General features: G+C 41.1%; 1 protein-coding gene across 3 annotated transcripts in view; it reads right to left on the minus strand.

The window, feature by feature from the left end:
* The window catches only part of LRRC1 (leucine rich repeat containing 1), a 126,944-nt gene that overhangs the window by 63,372 nt on the left and 44,747 nt on the right, over positions 1-18,825 (minus strand). For all 3 annotated transcript variants that reach the window (XM_027603041.1, XM_027603043.1, XM_027603042.1), the window contains exon 2: positions 14,494-14,611. In XM_027603041.1, coding sequence (XP_027458842.1) covers positions 14,494-14,611 — 118 coding nt within the window. The remainder of the gene's footprint in view (positions 1-14,493; positions 14,612-18,825) is intronic.

Consider the following 18,825-nt stretch of genomic DNA (forward strand, 5'->3'; position numbering starts at 1 on the left):
TAAAACAACAAATGATGTGCACTGTAAACCACTTTTGACATCGCTTTTGTTGTCACAGATGACCTCCCAGATGGCAAAACCAATAGGAACTTTTCAGTCCACGTTTATTGACAGCTCCACCCCATTTTACGCTGCCGCCTTTCCGGATGTGCCTCCCTCCCTGCCTTTGGTCCCGCCTTTGGTTAAGCTCCTGTGACTCTCCCATGGCTCACCAGTCCTTTCACCAGGGTGCTCGCAAAGGTGCTGCCTTTCTACAGCCTGTGCCTATAGCTTCAGCCATGACAACAACGCCATCCATTAATCTGCAAGCTTTAGCTCCATCCCACAAGCTCAATCCCCTCTATGACACTTAATGTGATGACACCGCTCGCCATTCTACTGCTGGGCCTTTTCGACAACGGTGCTGACAAATCCTTCTGCTGTTCCTTCCCAGAATCTTAGAGGGGGCCCTCTTCCTCTGCTTTCCCTGAAACTAATAGTCTGCATGCTCCTCTCCCCCTTCCAACACCATATCCTCCCTCCTCTCTCTGTGAGTGACCTCATTCATGCCCGTAGCTTCAACCATCACCTACACATGAATGACCCCCAAACCTTTATCTCCTGCTCAAATTTCTCCCCCGAGCCTCAGACTCTTACACTCAGCTGCCTCCTGAACCACCTCCATTTAGATATCCCAAAGCATTTCATCCTCCACATGCTCACAAATACACTCATCTTTCCCCTCCAGGCCTGAGCTCTCTTTAATGTCTCCCATCTCTTCTGCACTGGGAAGTGAGAATTCATCCTCTCCCTCACCCTACCCCTCCACATCCAGCAATCTTCCCACTTGTCACCCGCACCCCTCATCTGGTATCTCCTTTTCTCCTGTTCCCCTCTCTGGTCTTTCCACCCCAACGTGGCCTTCTGTATCCAGGCTGCTCTCCATCAACTCCATGTTCCTGCTAGTGCCAGGGTGAGATGTAAGCCACTCCCCTCCTGGAAACCATTTCATAGCTCCCCACAGCTTTCAAGAAAACATTCCTTAGCCATGCATACAGAACCTTCATGATCTCACTGCCATGCACTCCAGTAATACCTTGCATTTCCCAAATTCACCAGGCTATTTCAAACCCTCAGACCCACACTCGTGCCATTTCATCTGCCCAGAAATATTCTTCCTGTACTTTATCTCTACCTGCTACTTGTTCCTCAGAGCTTGAGGGTCATCCTTCCCAGGGGGAATCCTTCTTCATATCCCCTTCCCCAGGAATGATCAGAATGATCAAGATCCTCCCTCCCTAGACTCCTTCAGGCATTCTCTGAGATTTTCCACATAGTCCTGGTATCGCAGATGGACTTGGTCCCTCCACTCCTGTACCCTAAGTCCCTTGAGAGCCATCACTAAACCGACTTGCTATCTCTAGCTCCCAGCACGTACCTTACATACCTGGTGCTGGTTAAAAATTCAAGAAGTGACTAAAACTTATTCTAAAACTCTGTTCTTGCTCCAACCTACCTTATCTCAGTGAAACAAACATTCTAGCCAAGACTTTACAAGTGCTTTGTTGTGCTTTTCATAATGAAATCTGATGCCTTTATTTAGAACATTTCTTTGAGCTTATCTCTTCCCATATGGGTCCCTAAGGAAGGTCAGAAGAGTTGGTAACACAGAAAAGAGGGATTTTGGAGATAAGATTAAATTCAATTGGCAGCAGCAAAGGGCTCCAGAGGACCAAAGCATCTGCTCGGAAAATGCCAAGCAGCTACAGGGAGGAGATCTCTCTGCCATGCTCCAATTAGTCAAAGCTGAAGGTTGACCAGTCCACGACAAAAGCCAAAGGCAGGGACCTTAATGTAAAGGAAGAGCGACAGATACCTGTTCTGCCAATGTGCAAAGGCCCTGAATAGACTGATGATTTAAAAGGTGTGTGAGGAGGCACAGAGCAAGTTGTGACTTCCTGATGCAAAGGTGCTCCCTGTAATTGTGATAAAGCACATGCCCATGGCATTTGACTCAACTTATGGCTAACTTCAGGCTGGACCAGGCCCTTGCCATGCTGTGGCTCTTCAGTCCTAGTCAGTTAAACAGAGAGGCCGCTATGCAAATAGTCAGCTGAGGAAAGGAGAAACGCCAGTGACATGCTCAGGCCCTCCAGCGGTGAGCTGCCTCCCACTCTTAGCCTGGGCCTCCCCTGCAAGAGCTCAGTCCCCTCAGCCCTTCTGGTGTTAACTCAGGAATCCCTCCTGGCTCTGGGCTGCCTTTGTTTTGGACATATGTCAAGTTATCAGTGCTCGGTCCTCCCACTCTTGTCTAATTTGCTCAGACCCCCTTGTTCATCTTGACCCACTGCTCATCAGCCCAGTTGAATGGAATAAGGCCTATTCTTTAAACACCTCATAAAACCATCAAACAAAAGTGGAACTACAAGGTTAAATACTTCAAGATATCAACTCTTAACGTGTAATGGTACTTGCACCAAGCACCTTCACAAGCAAAGTATATGTTAGGTAAATACAGAACTAATTGCTTCACAGTACCTTAAAAGCAGGTGAGCACGTATGCTTGGTCTGCTTCTGCCCACATTCTTTCCGTATGTACCTCTGTAACTACATGGCCGTAGGAGCTACCTGTGCCTCCCTGACTTCTTTCAACACAAAAATCCCAAATCAGGTAGAAACTTCTAAACTGCTTATTCACCTCCTCCTTCACTCTGTCTGTTCAATCCCCCTGTCTTGTCAGTTACTTACCTAACACCAATCCTACCTTTGAAACCTACAGCTTCCTGCTGTGTTAAAGTTACAGATCTGTTCATATTTTCTCCAGAAAGATAAGAAGGTAGGAGTTATTAATTAATCTGCCTTTTAAAACACTTAAGTATTTAACAACAATGAGATGGGAAACGCTCACAACCCATAATAAGTGAATAAAAGTAAGATACCTGTGCTGCATAATCCTGATTTTGTGAAACTGGTAATAAAAGGAAAAAAAAGATAAATAAAATATATTAAAAAACATTACTGATGATTATTTCTCAGCAGTAGGATATAAAATTTTTATACTGGGAAGACAGAACTGTGATTTTGGAGTCTAACAAGCCTGGGATCAAATACCAGTTCTACTACTCATTAGCCATGTGCCCAAGAAAAAAGTGTTTAATCTAAGACTCATTTTGTTTTGATTGAGGTATAATTGATGTACAACCTTAAAGTTTCAAATATGCAGCATGATGATTCAGTATTTGTACATACTGTGAAATGATCCCCATGACAAGTCTAGTTAACATCTGTCACAAGTCTTTTTTCTCGTGATGAGAACTCCCGTGGTGAGAACGTAGTCGTAGGGTTTTTAGTTTTTTGGGTTTTTTTTCTTGTGAGAACTTTTAAGATCTACTCTAAGCAACTTTCAAGTATGTAGTACAGGGTTACTACCTATAGTAACTGGGCTAAATATTACATTCCCATGGCTTATTAATGAGACTCCGTTTTCCCATCTGTAAAAAGAGGATACAAGTGTACTTCTTGGAGATGATCCGAGGATTAGATGAGATACTATAGGAGATGATACACAGGAAGTGCTCAGCCTTCCAGCTGCTACAGAACTGGCACCCAGTAAATATTCTGATAACAGAGATTCACACAGTTCTCTTGGTTTTCCAGGAATATGTCTTTCTGTTACCCTATTATTGATTCTTAATAATGGAGAGCTATACCTGCTTCCAAGGGACATTCCTGTTGTCTAATCTCTTTCCTTTCAAAGGTAAAAATCCTACCCCGTCTTAGTTTTGGGCTTTCCTTGTTCTACACTTCTAGCAAGGCACCAATCTTATGTGATTGAGAGCTTTTGCCAAAACAGTACAATTACCTTAGAAGTGTGACATCGCAGCTTACTGAGAAAAAGCCCCACATCTTTCATTAGATGATGTTCCATTTCTGGCCAAAGAAGATTTACAAAGCACCCCTTAAGGTGGGCCACTTCTACAGGCAACTGAATTCATTTACTATGTAGATTTCCAGGAGTTTAAATGTCTTCAAATGATTTTTCCGTTTTTATCTCTGAATCTGGGGAGTACCTGCTCATAATATTGTCTACATCCTTTTCCTAACATCCACTGAAACTAACAGCCCTACCTTGATCATCTTCAATATGCCCCAAAAATAATTAGCAGGGCCACTCCTCTGGGTTTCTTACCTCAGCCCCACCATAAACAGGAGTCTGCTTTGGGGCACATCACAACTTCTTCAAGCCTCAGTTTGCTCATCATTCACCCTGAGGTGCTTCTACCCATCTCCCAGGATAGCGTGTGTGTGAGACAAAACACAGGTGCCTGCCCTTGGTAGCCAGTGTCTAGATGGCACCTGAGGCGGGAACCTCCCTCGCCTGCACCACTCCAGCCTTCAAACTGGTGGTGTCCTCACCCCTGCCCTGCCTTCCTAATCCCACACTGCTGGTTCAGACCTCCGGGGCGGACATGAAGACGGTGATGGCATTAATTACAGCAGCTAACACTGGGTACTCATTATGCACAAGGCACTGTTCCAAGCACTTTACATACACAGCCTCTTTTAAGGGTGACAGCACTTCTGTGAAGTCGGTGCTATGATAATCTCCACTTTACCGATGAAGAAACTGAGACACAGAGAGGTTAAGTAACTTGTTGGAGATGGTGATTCCTGGCTTGAAAACCTTTAATTTTGCCTACAGCAAATGCTTCAAACATTCCCCCAATATAAAATTCTAATTTTCAAAATATATTTTAGTTTCTAAAACTTCAAATTAAAAAACATACTTGCATAGGTTTTATGCTAATTATTAGGATCAGTGGCTATCAATCATGTTCATCTATGCCTGGGTTTAAAAACTTTTTGTGCAGATGTGGGAAGGAAGGCTACCTCATCCTCCTATGGGCATGTATCTAAATTTCCTATAAATGAATCACTCACTGGGAGGTTGGGACAGTGCAACAGAATCTTGCGAGAGTGTGTGTGTGTGTGTGTATGTGTGTGTGTGTGTGTTTACTAGGGCAGCATGTGATCAGTGACATAAAAATCATACAATTCCAGCATTCAAATATTTGCCAGTTGTGGCAGATGATGCTAGTGCTTACCAATAGTGAGGTTTCCCTTCTATACAAGTATCTAATTGCATTTCCCAGCGCCTTCCAGTTAAGTTGGGGACATAAAATTGGCCAGTAGAACGTGGATGGAAATGATGTACAGCACTTCTCGACATGACCCATAAAAACTGCCCATGCAGGGGCGCCTGGGTGGCTCAGTTGGTTAAGTGTCTTAACTCTTGATTTCGGCTCAGGTCATGATCTCAGGGTCGTGAGATAGAACCTGAAGTCAGGCTCCACACTCAGCAGGGAGTCTGCTGGGGATTCTCTCTCCCTGCCCCTCCAACCCCGCATTCAGGCTCTCTCTCTCAAATAAATACATAAACCTTTAAAATAAAATTGCCCATGCACAATCCCCCAATTTCTCCCCCTCTCGAACAAGGACCTTGGAGGCTATTAGTTGAGTGAAGATGTAGCATTACAAGAAGCAGCCTGGATCCTTGACTGTATAGAGCCTCTTACTACCTACCTCCCTAGTCTCTGCCCACCCACTTTGCCCCCGAAACACACATACACACTGGACTGTAAGTTGAGCAGTAATAAAGCTGAGCACTTGAGTTTTTGGCTTTTTTTTTTTTTTCCTTTAAATCGAGAGTCAGTCTATCTTGACAACTGCACAGAGCTTAGCATTTCACCTGACAGAACAAATCCTTTACAACACAGTAATAGTTATACAATAAAAAGAGAAAGAATCCCATAACAACTCATATAGTTTCAGTTCTTATTCTTACGCACTGGGTGCTTCTTTGATTTTTGATAAATCTTATAATTTTCAGTGAATATCTAAAAGACAAGCATTGAGATATTTGCATTTTTAATGATATTGTTGACTTTGTAAATCTATAAGAAACATTTGAAAAAAATCTCCAACAATAACAATGACACTAGGCTGAGGAATCCATTCATTATTAACTCCCTCCAAATTTACAACTAAAATTTAACGAGAATTTTTAAAGACTGCCTGATTTCAACTTCAAACCAAAAGAGCCCCATTCTTCCTTCAAGCTTCTTTCAAATCAGTTATAGTTACTGACATGGCTCTGCCTGTCCCCGCACTTTATTTATGTAACAGTGTAACAGCTGTTATGTGCAGTTCCTCACATAAGTCTGTTGTGCCTGTAGATTTACCTCCTTAAGGGATGGAAGAATAAGACAAAGAGCCTTACATAAATATAGTAGGTTTTAAGTAAACTTAAAGTAACTTAAGTTTTACTTAAAGTAAAAAAATAATAATTATTATTATGGGCTATAATTGGTAACTGTAAGCATAAAAAACAAGAGGCCAGGGTCCAAGGCTTTTTCAAAACGAAAAATAATTCAGAATCATAATTATTAACTTTGAGCAGATATGTTAGGTTAAGGATTTATTCAACACTTATAAAGATAATTTAAAAACCAAATCATTTCTATATAATCCTCAAGCTGCAGTTCTCAGTACTGCTCCTCAATCACTTTCTCCTTCTTGGATCCTTCATCCCTTTCTAAGTTGTGTCTTTTCCAGCTTAATAAGCTCAGAGCACCATTTGCATTCATGGAAGCATGTCTCTGTCACCATCCTGACAAAGAGATGCCATCCAGCCTTTAGCTGCCTAGGGGCTCAGCATCACTTGGCTCAAGGCAGATTCACATGACAAAGTAGGTGACCTCAAAATCAAAATGAAGCAATACAGCTGCTCACTTGCAATCACTTTGAGAGCTGGAAACTGTCAAAGTGATGCCTACCTAAATTGCCTAATTAAAAAATGAACAGAAACTGTCACCCCACATGTTGCAGTTTTGTTTTATTTCAGGAGAAACCATTTTTTTAAAAAAACAATTATTTTTGTTTCTCTAACTTTGCCTAAATTAGCTCTATGTAAATCCACCATTGTTTTTGGGAAATTTGGCATCTAACACAGAGCACAGCATTTAGAGACCAAGTGAATGAATGAAGTGGGCAGGAACAAGGGAGGGAGGCCGCCAAAGAATTTAGAGAACCTCAAACTAACCAAAGAGCCTGTTGACCTAAAAAATATATTCAGAGGTGTTATTCTCAAATTCAAAGGTTACCACCTCTATTATAAACCTGCTAATTAAAAAAAAAAAAAAAAGCAAGAGAGAAAGTTATGTAAACCCACAACTTATTCACAAAAGTCACAGCTTTTCTGGTAACAGGGAAGTAAGCCATATTACCATAATAAATAGCCATAGTTTACTCTTCTATACATTCTGACAAAGCAAGTACAAGACAAGCAACCTAGGGAGACCCTTCTAGATGACAGGAAAAAGGATTCAGATATTTGGGAGAAAGGCTAAGAAAAAAATGTAAAAAGTGTCAAATATGGCCATCAAAAGGGATCTATAGAATCAAAGGTTTAATTTCTGTAGATTATCTGAAAATAAAAATGCATAATATTCAGACTTTATTTCACTAGTGGAATCACTGTGCAGCATATCTCCATAATAGTTTATTTAGCAAGCTTAGATTTTTTTTTTTTTTTAAGGCAGCTAATACTGAAAGAGAAATGTTAAAAAAATTTGTCTGTAGCCATACTGGATTCTTAGAAGATATGTGGTCATGAACTTCTAAGCCCTGTCTTTGTATTCTAAAAACAGATATACTGGAAAACACATTTAAAGGTATGCCTGCCCTTTGGTAGTTAATACATGGTTTTCAGAGCTGTTTCCACTGATCAGAAGTTTTATGGAACCCTTTCGAAACTGCTTTTTTTTTTTTAAGATTTTTTTTATTTATTTATTCATGAGAGACAGAGAGAGAGAGAGAGAGAGAGGGGCAGAGGAAGAAGCAGGCTCCCAAGGGGCAGGGAGCCCAATGCGGGACTCGACCCCAGGACCCTGGGACCATGACCCGAGCCGAAGGCAGGCAGACAACCATCTGAGCCACCCAGGCGCCCTCGAAACTGCTATCTGAAGCAGATCCGGAGTAACGTAAGATTGTCAGTGTCCTGCTTTATTGCCGAAGTTGGCATTAAATGCCTAAGTTGGTGTTAAAAAATGTTTGGCTGTTTTTAAAAACCAATCCACTCTAAAAAGTAAAACTACTAGTCTGAGGATATGCAAAATCATACACTACAAATTCTGAAAGAGTTCCAAAAACATTTTGAGCAAAGGCTATGTTCTAAGAATTTCCCTTCTGATTTAACAATTTGCAACATTAAATTGTGATGGATTTTCAGTTTTATTAGCTAAAATATCATTGATGTTTCTTTACCATCCAAAAGACGGGGGAGGGACCTATTTGTAAAGTTTATTTCAACTTTTTCAGTGTTTGAAATGGTTTCTATACCCTTTTCACATTTCAACTCCCTGAAAAACAAAACAAAACAAAAAAAACCCTCTTTGTAGCATGTTAAGGTGATTAGAAATACCACATAAGTCTAATTTCTTTCCACCTCTGCTTTAAAAATAATTATTATCTGAAATTAAAACATGAAGAAAAGGCAATTCTATTTTTTTTCTATATTAACCCTTCTTAACAAAAGTGAAGGTACAAGCTAAGACAGAGAAAGGGCTCATGATTGGAAAGCGGCAGTTCTTGCAAAGGTGAGACAGCAGGCTCTGGGTTGGAAAGCGTCCTGCTCTCCAGACACGAGGCAGAGTGGCCCATGGGGATTCCCTTTGTGGGATGTCTCCTGCAATACTTCAACAGTCCTGGTGACAAGAAAACTCGCCCACTGTAATATTAAGTCCAGCCGCTGGAGCAGGGCGTTAAATAGCGTGCTAAACTTAGGCCAGAATCTAAGGCAGTAGAAACGAGAAATCAATGGCTTGACTGTGGCAAGTCTGAAGTCTGCATGGGTAAAAGCTGGCTTCTGCCACACTTGTGGTGTGGGTGTATGTAGTTATTACTACAAAAAAAAAAAAAGCTAACTGTTCCTAATTAAGTAGGAAGACTTTTAGGCACACTGGATTTATTGCTTGCCAGAAAGAGCTTTTTTCAGGGCATACTCAGAAGCACCAAGACTTGATGTTATACTAGGTCATTTCAGTAGGCTTCAAAACTGGCTTTGGATTTCATTAAACAAACCCAGAGCCACAGACCACAGACAGTGATCAGCATCTTGCGGCTGGACAGAGGACAGCTAACCCATGCATTTAATCAATGTCTAACCTCTAGACTTTGTGGGACGATGACCCTGCTGGTAGACCGGCGGTCCATCCACTCACTCTAAAGTGTTGTCCTGGTGCTCGTGACGATTTGTACTAAAACAATCCTTTAGTTTCTTCGAGTCTGCAAAGCACTTAGCCAGGGTGTGAGGTCTCTGGCCATGTTTTTCTGTATGCGGTATTATTTGCCCCATAAGTGAAATAAATTCATAGGCTCTCTGGCATCTCAGTATTATTTGCCCCATAAGTGAAATAAATTCACAGGCTCTCTAGAATGAGATGCTCATACTAAGCAGTGGGATTCGTCCACACCAGCCATCCCTCCTTCACAATGCTGGCCCTACTGGTATAGCACCTGTATTCTCTAGTAGTTACCTCAATCTTTTAAATCCCCCTCCTCGAAGATGAGTGAGATTTAGGTTTAAAGAAGCAAATTGCTTTAAGTCACTAACATGAATAAAAGCTACTGCCCCCAAATATAGTAGACAAATATAACACTAAATATAATATAGTGTTACTAAATTCCACAGAAGGCAAACCAAAAGGAATATTTTTTCTTAAATGGTAACTTTCTCAACATGACTCATTAAAAACGGCTGTTTCGCGGCTCCACTTAAAATCATCTCTAGCAGTACCAGTGGTGTATGCCTTGCACTTTGGGGAAAACTGAACTAAACGGATAATGATACAGTACTGTGATGTAAGTCAAATTACAGCATAGGCTATAAAATTCAAATTACTAACCCCTCAGGCAGGAAGCATGATGCATTAACAGAGTCTGCCTGAGATTCTTGGACAGCAAGATAGTACTGTGGGGTAATTAATACCTTTTCTTACGTATCTGGAGGTCGTTTCCCTCAAACAGCTAAAAATCAGTGAGCAGAGAAAACGGACATAGAGTCCAGGCATTAAAGTATTTGCATTTTACCACAGAAAACTGCTTCAGAACTTAATTCAGGGCCGTATGGTTTCTTCAGGCATTTTAACACCATATTCAGATACCAATTTTATACACTCCAGGCAGCTTTTAATCTGTGTTCACGGGAAACACTCATTTTTTTTAATTCCAAGTTTATTTTAACTATTTGCCTGATTAAAAAACTAATCCACTGTCAGAACATGAGAAATCTGCCACTTTCCCTGCCTCTCTCTGGGTCTGTGGGAAGCGATGTCTTGCCCCCCTCCTCGCCGGGATACGGCCCAACGCTGTCAGGAGAGGCCTGTCCATAGCTGGCCTGGTGCTGAGAAGCAAAGCCAGGGCTCCCACCCAGAGTCCTGCCTGCCGAGCACGTCCAGCCATTTTGGCGGCAAAACCATGCTCATCCCAAGCCTCTCTCCTTTTACCTATATATAACCTCCAAGCACCACTCTTTCTTCCTAAGCTCACTGTTCTTTCTAATACAACACACGATCCCCTTGACTTTGTGCCTGAAATAGCAGAAAACAAAGCCACCCAAGTCAGGGTTTGGAGGTCTTGGCGGTTCCTCTTGGCGTAGGACATTAGCCTGTAAAAACTTCTCCCCCCCTCATTGATAGATTTTTCTGGAAACAAACACAAAACTTGTCTTTTCTCCCTCACTTGAGCTAGGAAACACCAGGACAGATCTAATTTTGCTCCTGGAATGAAAGCCAACTTGAGCTTAGGTCAGCAACAGCATCTTACCCTGTAACCAGCAATATCCTGAAGGTTTCCTACCTTCCATGTGAGAAGGTGCAGGGCTGCTGGGAGCGGAGCAAAGTCATGCTCATAACCACATGAAGCTGCTGAAGGAACATTAGTAGTGAATTTGTGGGTAGCAATGGCTCAGATCCTGCTACTCGGCATGTTCGGTGGGATCAACAGGGTTGGCCGCCTCTGGGGGCTTCTTAGCAATGCAAAGTCTCAAGCCCTTCTCCAGACTTACTGCATCAGAATCCATATTTTAACAAAATCCTATGGTAATTCATTGCGTGTTCAGGTTTGACAAGCATTAATCCTATGACTTGAGTGGTCTGGTGTTAACACCTTGCCTTCCTCCTCCATGGTCAAGCAATGTTCTCTGGAAAATCAGGAACTGAGGAAGCCAATAAAGGTCCTACCATGACAGAGACAGCCCTGGCTGTGGATCTGCTACTACTCAGGGACTCGGCAGGGACTCAAAAGAACAGCCTCTCTGATCACGGAGGAGCAGCCTCTCAGCAGGAGCAACAGAAAACTAGAGGCTCCAACAGGCCTCCATACATAAGCCCAAACCCTCACAAATGCCTGTATCCATACAAACTGGTGGTTTCACAATGCCTCTCAGGCTAGAGACGTTGCAACTTTTATTTACCTACTCAGTTGCCTAGGAAATTCACATTAATGTGATTTTATCTGCAATAATAATAATAATAATAGTAATAATAATAATGAGATGGAAGAGTGAGATTTGCCTGACCTGGAAATAGCTCAAGATCCATGTTCCTGTTGGTTACACTAAATGATGACCTTGTTCTGCTCTGTCCACATACACCGCACACACACATACAACACACACTCACAATACACCACATGCATACCATACACACACACACACACACACACACACACACACACACACACACACACACACACACACACACACACATATCCATGCTATTGAGCCAGAGCAAGGCACTAACCAATAGGGGGAAGGGGGCAGTTGACTCCCCTCGGCATTTCTAAATGAGCCTGAAAAGAAGGTGACAGGATCTGCAGGATCTTTCACAAAACTCCCAACACCTACAGAAGGAAAGGAAACATTTTGTGTCCTGACAACTGACTTTGGCGAAAGCTTAATTTCTTTCATCAGCATGCTGGAAGGTATAAAGGGACACATGCAAGGAAGCATGTAGCAGAATGTTTGGCAAGAAATAACTGATGTGAGAAGTGGTAAACTGGGGAGCTGCAAACAGCAACTGTCCACAGAGCGCCCGGTCACGTCAAACTGGGCATCTTCACGCTCTACGTGTCCCCTCTCCCAAATAATTAAAGCCAGTACTTCTCCTCCTTCTCAAGGATTTCGGACCCCTGCTTATTTCCCCTTCTAATGCCAGTTTCAAAACTGCTCTTCTATTTCTTCAGATCGTGTGATCTCAGTGACCGATTTCCTAAGTCACTGCTTCCTTGCAGAATTAATAGCCAGCTACTCTCTATAACAGAGATAACTTCTGCGACAAGGGAGAGCAGTTTCAATGATACGTACTTTAGATAAATGCGACATAGGATAGCCTTAGTGGCGATTGTGGCCTCAGACGCCTGTCCCATGCCATACTCCGGGTATAAGGGAAGCCGCCACACCTGTGCTGAGGGGCAGGGCCAAGCTTTGCATTGCTCGCCACCCCTGTCCTGGGGCAGCCGATTCCTAGGGTGTCCAGGGACCTGGAGTTTATGGTTTATATTTGGCTTAAAAAGATGAGCTGGGTCAACCATTCCTCACTTAGAAATCTGTCACTAGCAAATAGATGCCACAGCAGGGGCAGAAGCCAAAAAGTGCATGGAGAGAGACCACAACCACTTGGGCCTGGAGAGGCCAGTTCCAAGAGAGCAGATCGGCAGGGAGGGAAGAACAGAGCACAGACCAGCAGAAGCAGACACGCTGTAAGACAGAGAGAGGCCATGAAACTCCAAAGGTGGTGTCAGATGCCGGCTCCCAGCCAATGCTTTTGAAATGTTAGCTCCATCCCTGTCCTTACAATTGAATACCCTCTACCTAAACCGATTTGGGTCCTCTGCAACCAAATAAGCCACTCCAAAATGCACTAAATAAATGAATTTATTTTTTATTTTAAAAAATAATTTTTTTTCACTTTTTGCATTACCTTCAAACCAAGAAATAATTCTCCAGAAAAATAAAAGTAGACCCTATGTCAAGAACATAGAGCCTTGGGGTGCCTGGGTGGCTCAGATGGTTAAGTGTCTGCCTTCGGCTCAGGTCATGATCCCGGGGTCCTGGGATCAAGCCCCACATCGGGCTCCTGGCTCAGCGGGGAGCCTGCTTCTCCCTCTCCCTCTGCCTCTCTCCCTGCTCATGCTCTCTCTCTCTCTCTCTCTCTCTCTCTGTGTCCCAAATGAATAAATAAAATCTTTAAGGAAAAAAAAAAAAAGAACACAGAACCTGGCCTAAAGACCATTTCCAGTTCATAGGATCTGGTAGGTGACAGAAATTTCACAGCTGTTAAAAGTAGGGGGTAAAATCATTTTTCCTCCTCCACATTTTCAATCAAGTACTGATTATCACTGCTTATTATCACTTACAACAGTGACCCACCAAAAATTTCCATATCTGAGCCTTGCAATTTCTGCAGAAGACAAGAGAATGCAAGATCCAGACCTGAGTTTCACTGAGAGGAAACTTGTAGATTTTTGCAGGAAAGCAAAAACAAAACACAAAACAGGTATGTAATAATGGAGAGAAGGAAAAGGATCATCATTTTTATAAATAATTCAGAGTACACAGGGGCCTATCCCGAGGAAATCATACCAGAGTCTTTGCAAGAACTGAACTCCATCACTAAAGACAGGATCACTGGGAGCTGCCATTTTAACCTAAATTAATCGTGCAGGCTGAAACAGGCAGGGGTACCAGCCCGCTCTCTGGGAGTGCTGTCGGGGCTGTGATACACGAGGTTAAACCAGGGTACCCATTCAAAAGTGAAAGGTTAAACAGGCTATAAATATCCCATTAGAATGTTCAAATAAAAAAGGAAGCACTTCATCATTCTAGTGAAATCTGCAAATCAAAATACACTCACAAACACACCACACAAACTCAAGTGGGCAGAACCACCAGTGGCCTAATTAGAAATAATTAAACTGACAGAGATGCCCAGACAACAAGCTGCTCTGTTCACTACAGGGAGACAGATTCTCAGAAGAGCATACCAAGCAACTGAACCACAGACAGAGGAATCAAACTCCCCCCAGGGAGGCTGCCCCTCACTTCAGCGCCTCCCAGCACTGGACAAATGACCACACCAATAGCTCTCAATGTCACATGCAGTAAAATGAGGGGCTGGGTTATATGACTTCCCAGTCCCCTCTCCAACTCTCTGAATCAGACTGAACCTACTTTGCGAAAATCATCACCTAAAAGTTGTGTTATATTTCTAAATACCTGCAAGCTGACTAAACTATTCAATAATAGCATTAATTTCATCCCCAAATTTATACATAGCTTCCCCATATCCATTAGAAAAAGCACCTCCAACAGCATTTATCCAGCTATATTTACTCAAAATCGCCCCTAGCACCAGAAGAGACAAATGGACAATTCAAGTGGAATCTTTTTCTTACCATTTCGAGACACATCAAGTTCCACCAGCTGCATGAAGTTTGCTATTTCTGGAGGGAGCCGCTGAATTTCATTATCACTAAGTCCAAGCTTTCGTAATTTGACTAGCTGGAAAAATTGCTGAAAGACAAAATAGTTTCACATGGGTCTCACATATATTTGCAATGTAAACTTTCTGCCCAATATGAAATGTAAAAGAATGTCTTTTAAAAACCAGTGAGGATTGTACCAATATCAATTTCCTGGTTTTGATATTGTAAAAGTCATGGAAAGACACTACTACTGGGCACAAAGGACATCTCTGTACTACTTTTACAACTTCCTATCAATCGACAATTATCTCAAAGTTTTTAAAAATGAGTAAGTAGCTCAATGAGAATGGTAATTACTCCTTCAAACTATCCAGTGGGTGGTCACATTTTCTACTTACAGAAACTGATATTAAATCTGCAGTGTTCAATGAACATACGTAAAAATTAGAAAATATTTTTAGAAGACATTTTAACAGGAATCACTATGTATCAGAAAATATATAAATATCCCACAAATGTGTAAAGAGAAAAAAAAATTGGTTTTGACCAATCTAAAGCAGAGCCTGCCCTGAATACTTCCATTAACCATGGCACACTGAGCACATGCCTTTTCCCCCCACACCTTTTAAAACTGTACTAAAATGACACTAAAAGAATGTATACAGAAATGGATATAAATATAAAAATATGAAATAAATGCATGACGACAATTAATAATGAGAGGGGACAAGAAGTACACCAGACATGCCACAAAATCCTTGAAGCCAGAAAACAGATGAACAAATGGGAACTAACAAAAGAATCCAAACAAAGCTGAAATCCAAGCCTGTGGAGTGAGGAGGAGTCAATAGGAAATTGGGTCCAGGTGACCTCAGAGAAGGAAGGAGAACTAGTTGAAAATTTATATAAAAGAACAGTTAGGTCCCCATATCTTCTTCTCGACACTGCAAAGCCAGGCAGGGGACTGGAAATTTCTTCTCTAGAAGAGTTGACTCTAAAGCACAGCTGAGGACAGGGATGAGGCACCCTACTAAAAACAGGGGGACTGAGTCAAAGCCCGAGCAGTGAGACCCCACCCTCTTCCCACAGCCAACTTCCCAGGCATGAGAACAGACCCTACAGACTCGAATTACAGTAGAGAGAAGCCCCAGGTTACAAGCCCCACCCTTGAACACAGAGCTTCAGACCATCACCCCCCCACCCCCCTCCCCTCCAAGTGTATGGATCTTTCATTTAAGCAAAGCCAGGGTTCTCTGGACACTTGAAGAAAGCACCTAACATGCAAGAGAGTACCTGTGTGTCCACACTTCAAATATGAAACAAATAGGATGTGAGAAAAAAACTTCATCAACCAAAAAATGTAACACCCTCAGAGAAATAAGAGAAAATGAAGCAATGTGATACCATAAAAAGCAAGCTTCAAAGAAGAATTAAGCTTTTAGAAATGAAAAAAAAACTGTAGGATTAATAAATAATCCAATAAAAGAGGTGAAAAATAGTTAACAAAATCCCTTAGAAAGTAGAATAAAAAGACTACAAGACAGATGTGGGAGAGAAAAAGACAGGAAAATTCAAGGATCAGTCCCACAAAGTATGACATCCAACTAATAGGTATTCCAAAAAGAGAACACAGGGGGCTTCAGAACATGCATTTTCTGGTTTGGAAAAGTCCACCACATGGCCAGTAAAATGAATGACAGGCATGTAAGAATACCAAGAAATATGAAATTTCAGAATGCCAGAAATAAGAAGATTCCAAAAGCTTCCAGAGACCAGGGGGTGGGTGTGTGGGGGGGGTCATAATAAAGAACTGGGAATCAGAAAGGTGCTGGACTCCACAGCAGCCTTGAAAGTAAGAAGGCCTTGGAGCAATGTCTTCAAAATTCCAAGAAAATATTATTCCCAACCTAAAATTACATACCCAACCAAACCATCAATCAAGTACGATGACAAAATAAAGACATTTTTAGACATGCATGGTCTCAAAAAAAAAAAAATGCATCTTCCTTGCACCTCAGGAATTCATTAAATGTGAGTATAAATTTCAAAGGAGGAGGATCTGAGATCCAACAATCAGAGAATCAACAAAACAGAGAGAGACAAAAGAAATTCCCAAGATAGAACAGTGAAGGGACTTCCAAGATGTCGGCTGACCAGCAGGCCCTGAGAGGGACCAGTCCACACTGCAGACAACAGGGAGGCTCCCAGAGGAAAGATTTTTGGGGGCAAAACACACATCTGTGGGATTATCTGATGTGTTTAAAAGTATCAAGAAGATTTGTTTACTGATAAATTAGAAACAAAGTAAGCAAAAAAGGAAGGAGATATTAATTTCAGGAAAAATACAAAGTATGAGAAGACATATTCATAATATAAATTTAAGACTTGGTTATGAAAAATACTTAGTCATAATGTTTTAATAGCTACATATTGATAAAAACAAAACTTGTGTTACATCAATATTGAGAGGATGGAGAAGAAACCATGAGTGTTAAAGTCTCATCTTCCATAGAAAGAAAACAAAAGATAACTACAAAGTGAAAAAAAAAAAATCAAAATAAAAGCAAGCTTAGCAATGTGGGGGCATACAGCAGTAGAAACAGCTAAGAGCTGGGGGTTCTCAAGAGCCAGAAACTTCAGACAGGGAAGGTAAGAGGCTACTCTTCTTCACTGTCACACTATGAGGCTTATTGGATTTTTTTAAAGAAAACTATTTGCATATATTACTTTGCTAAAAGCAGAAATTGAATTTACAAAGGAAAAAGTCTCTATTAAGGTTACAGGTTGCTCCAAATGATAATTTTGAAAGATTCTAACATTTAATAAATGTCAGGGTTTTTGTTTTATTTATTTATTTATTTGGTAAAAGAGACTGTATACGTCTATAATCAAAAAGAAGGCACTATCATTTGGGAAGCAGTACGGCAATACATGGAACACAAGTTTTCAAGTTCACTGACATTGTAATGATACTTTTGAGCATCTGTCCTTGTAATATAATTGAAAATAAGAAAAACAAGCTACAATGCATAAGATGTCTTTGCATTATCAACAAAAATGAAAAACTGGAAAACATACATATCAAATAAGGGAAATGATATTTGATAACAATCAAATAATTCAATATTGAGTAAGCGACAGAAATGATTACTATAAAGGCCATATAACTTTAAAAAGACTTACAATGCAAATATAATTTTAAAAAGACAAAAATACAGGTACACTATGTAAAAGAGCATATGTGTATGTTGACAGGAAGGAAACACAAGAAAAAAAGTGATTTCAGGTGATAAGGAAAATACATAAACTTTATTTTTTAACAAAAAAGAAAGATATTTTTCAATAAAATGATGAATCTCAGCAAATGAATGCTACCAATTAGCTGTATAGGATAATGAAAGTGCTCAACGAAAGGACTAATCCTTTGGATTTCTTTAATCATACAGTTGAGGTTTAATTTCTTAAGGAAAGGTATTGAAATTTCTTGATGCTGGTTGTACAAAAGCATTAGGGGACACAAAAGCCATTCAAAAGAGTCACATATTTGAATAATTGAGCTTATGCCAATTGTTCAAAGAGGCTGACAGTTTCATAATGCATCAATGTGTTTACTCAAGCATAAAAAGCTCACTTTATTTTCCAGGAAAGATATAATAGCAACAGCACAAAACCATCACCAATTCCATACATTCAGGGGCCATTGAGAAATAATACAAGAAATCAAGTCCCTAAGGTACTCAGATCTACAGTGAATAATAAGTTAGTTTTACGACTGTGGCAACAACAGCATACAAATCTCCACAACCTGTAGAAATCATAACAGCAGGCAAATTTAAGTTTTGTTCTTCATGTTAAAAGCATCCTCAAAGAGACTGTCAGAAACACTACCTTCTTCAACTTGGGAAGCACATACCAGGTATCAAACAACCCTATCTGACAGGTTCCCCAAAATGAAAACATTAATTCCTAAATCCTTCCCTCATTGCCCTGATGGGATCTTAATTTATCATCCAAATGCTTTAAAATAACTACTTTCTTATAAGGTGGACACAATGCCACTAAGACTTCATGAAATCCTCAAGTTTTCAACTTCCTCAGATAGTCAGGGGGGGAGAAAACCAACAAGCTATAAGCCCTCCTGCCTCCTCTTTGACATTAGCCAGGGCACAGGAAGAACAATTCATGTAGCTGTCTTGGCAGGGCGCCGCAGCGCAGAGTGATCATGTGATGCAACACACAGACACCATTCTTCAACTATACCATGTTTGATTACAGCACACTGGCCCGCTTTAGAGGACACTG

The sequence above is a fragment of the Zalophus californianus genome, chromosome 7, assembly GCF_009762305.2.
Source record: "Zalophus californianus isolate mZalCal1 chromosome 7, mZalCal1.pri.v2, whole genome shotgun sequence".
NCBI classification, from domain to species: Eukaryota; Metazoa; Chordata; class Mammalia; order Carnivora; family Otariidae; genus Zalophus; species Zalophus californianus.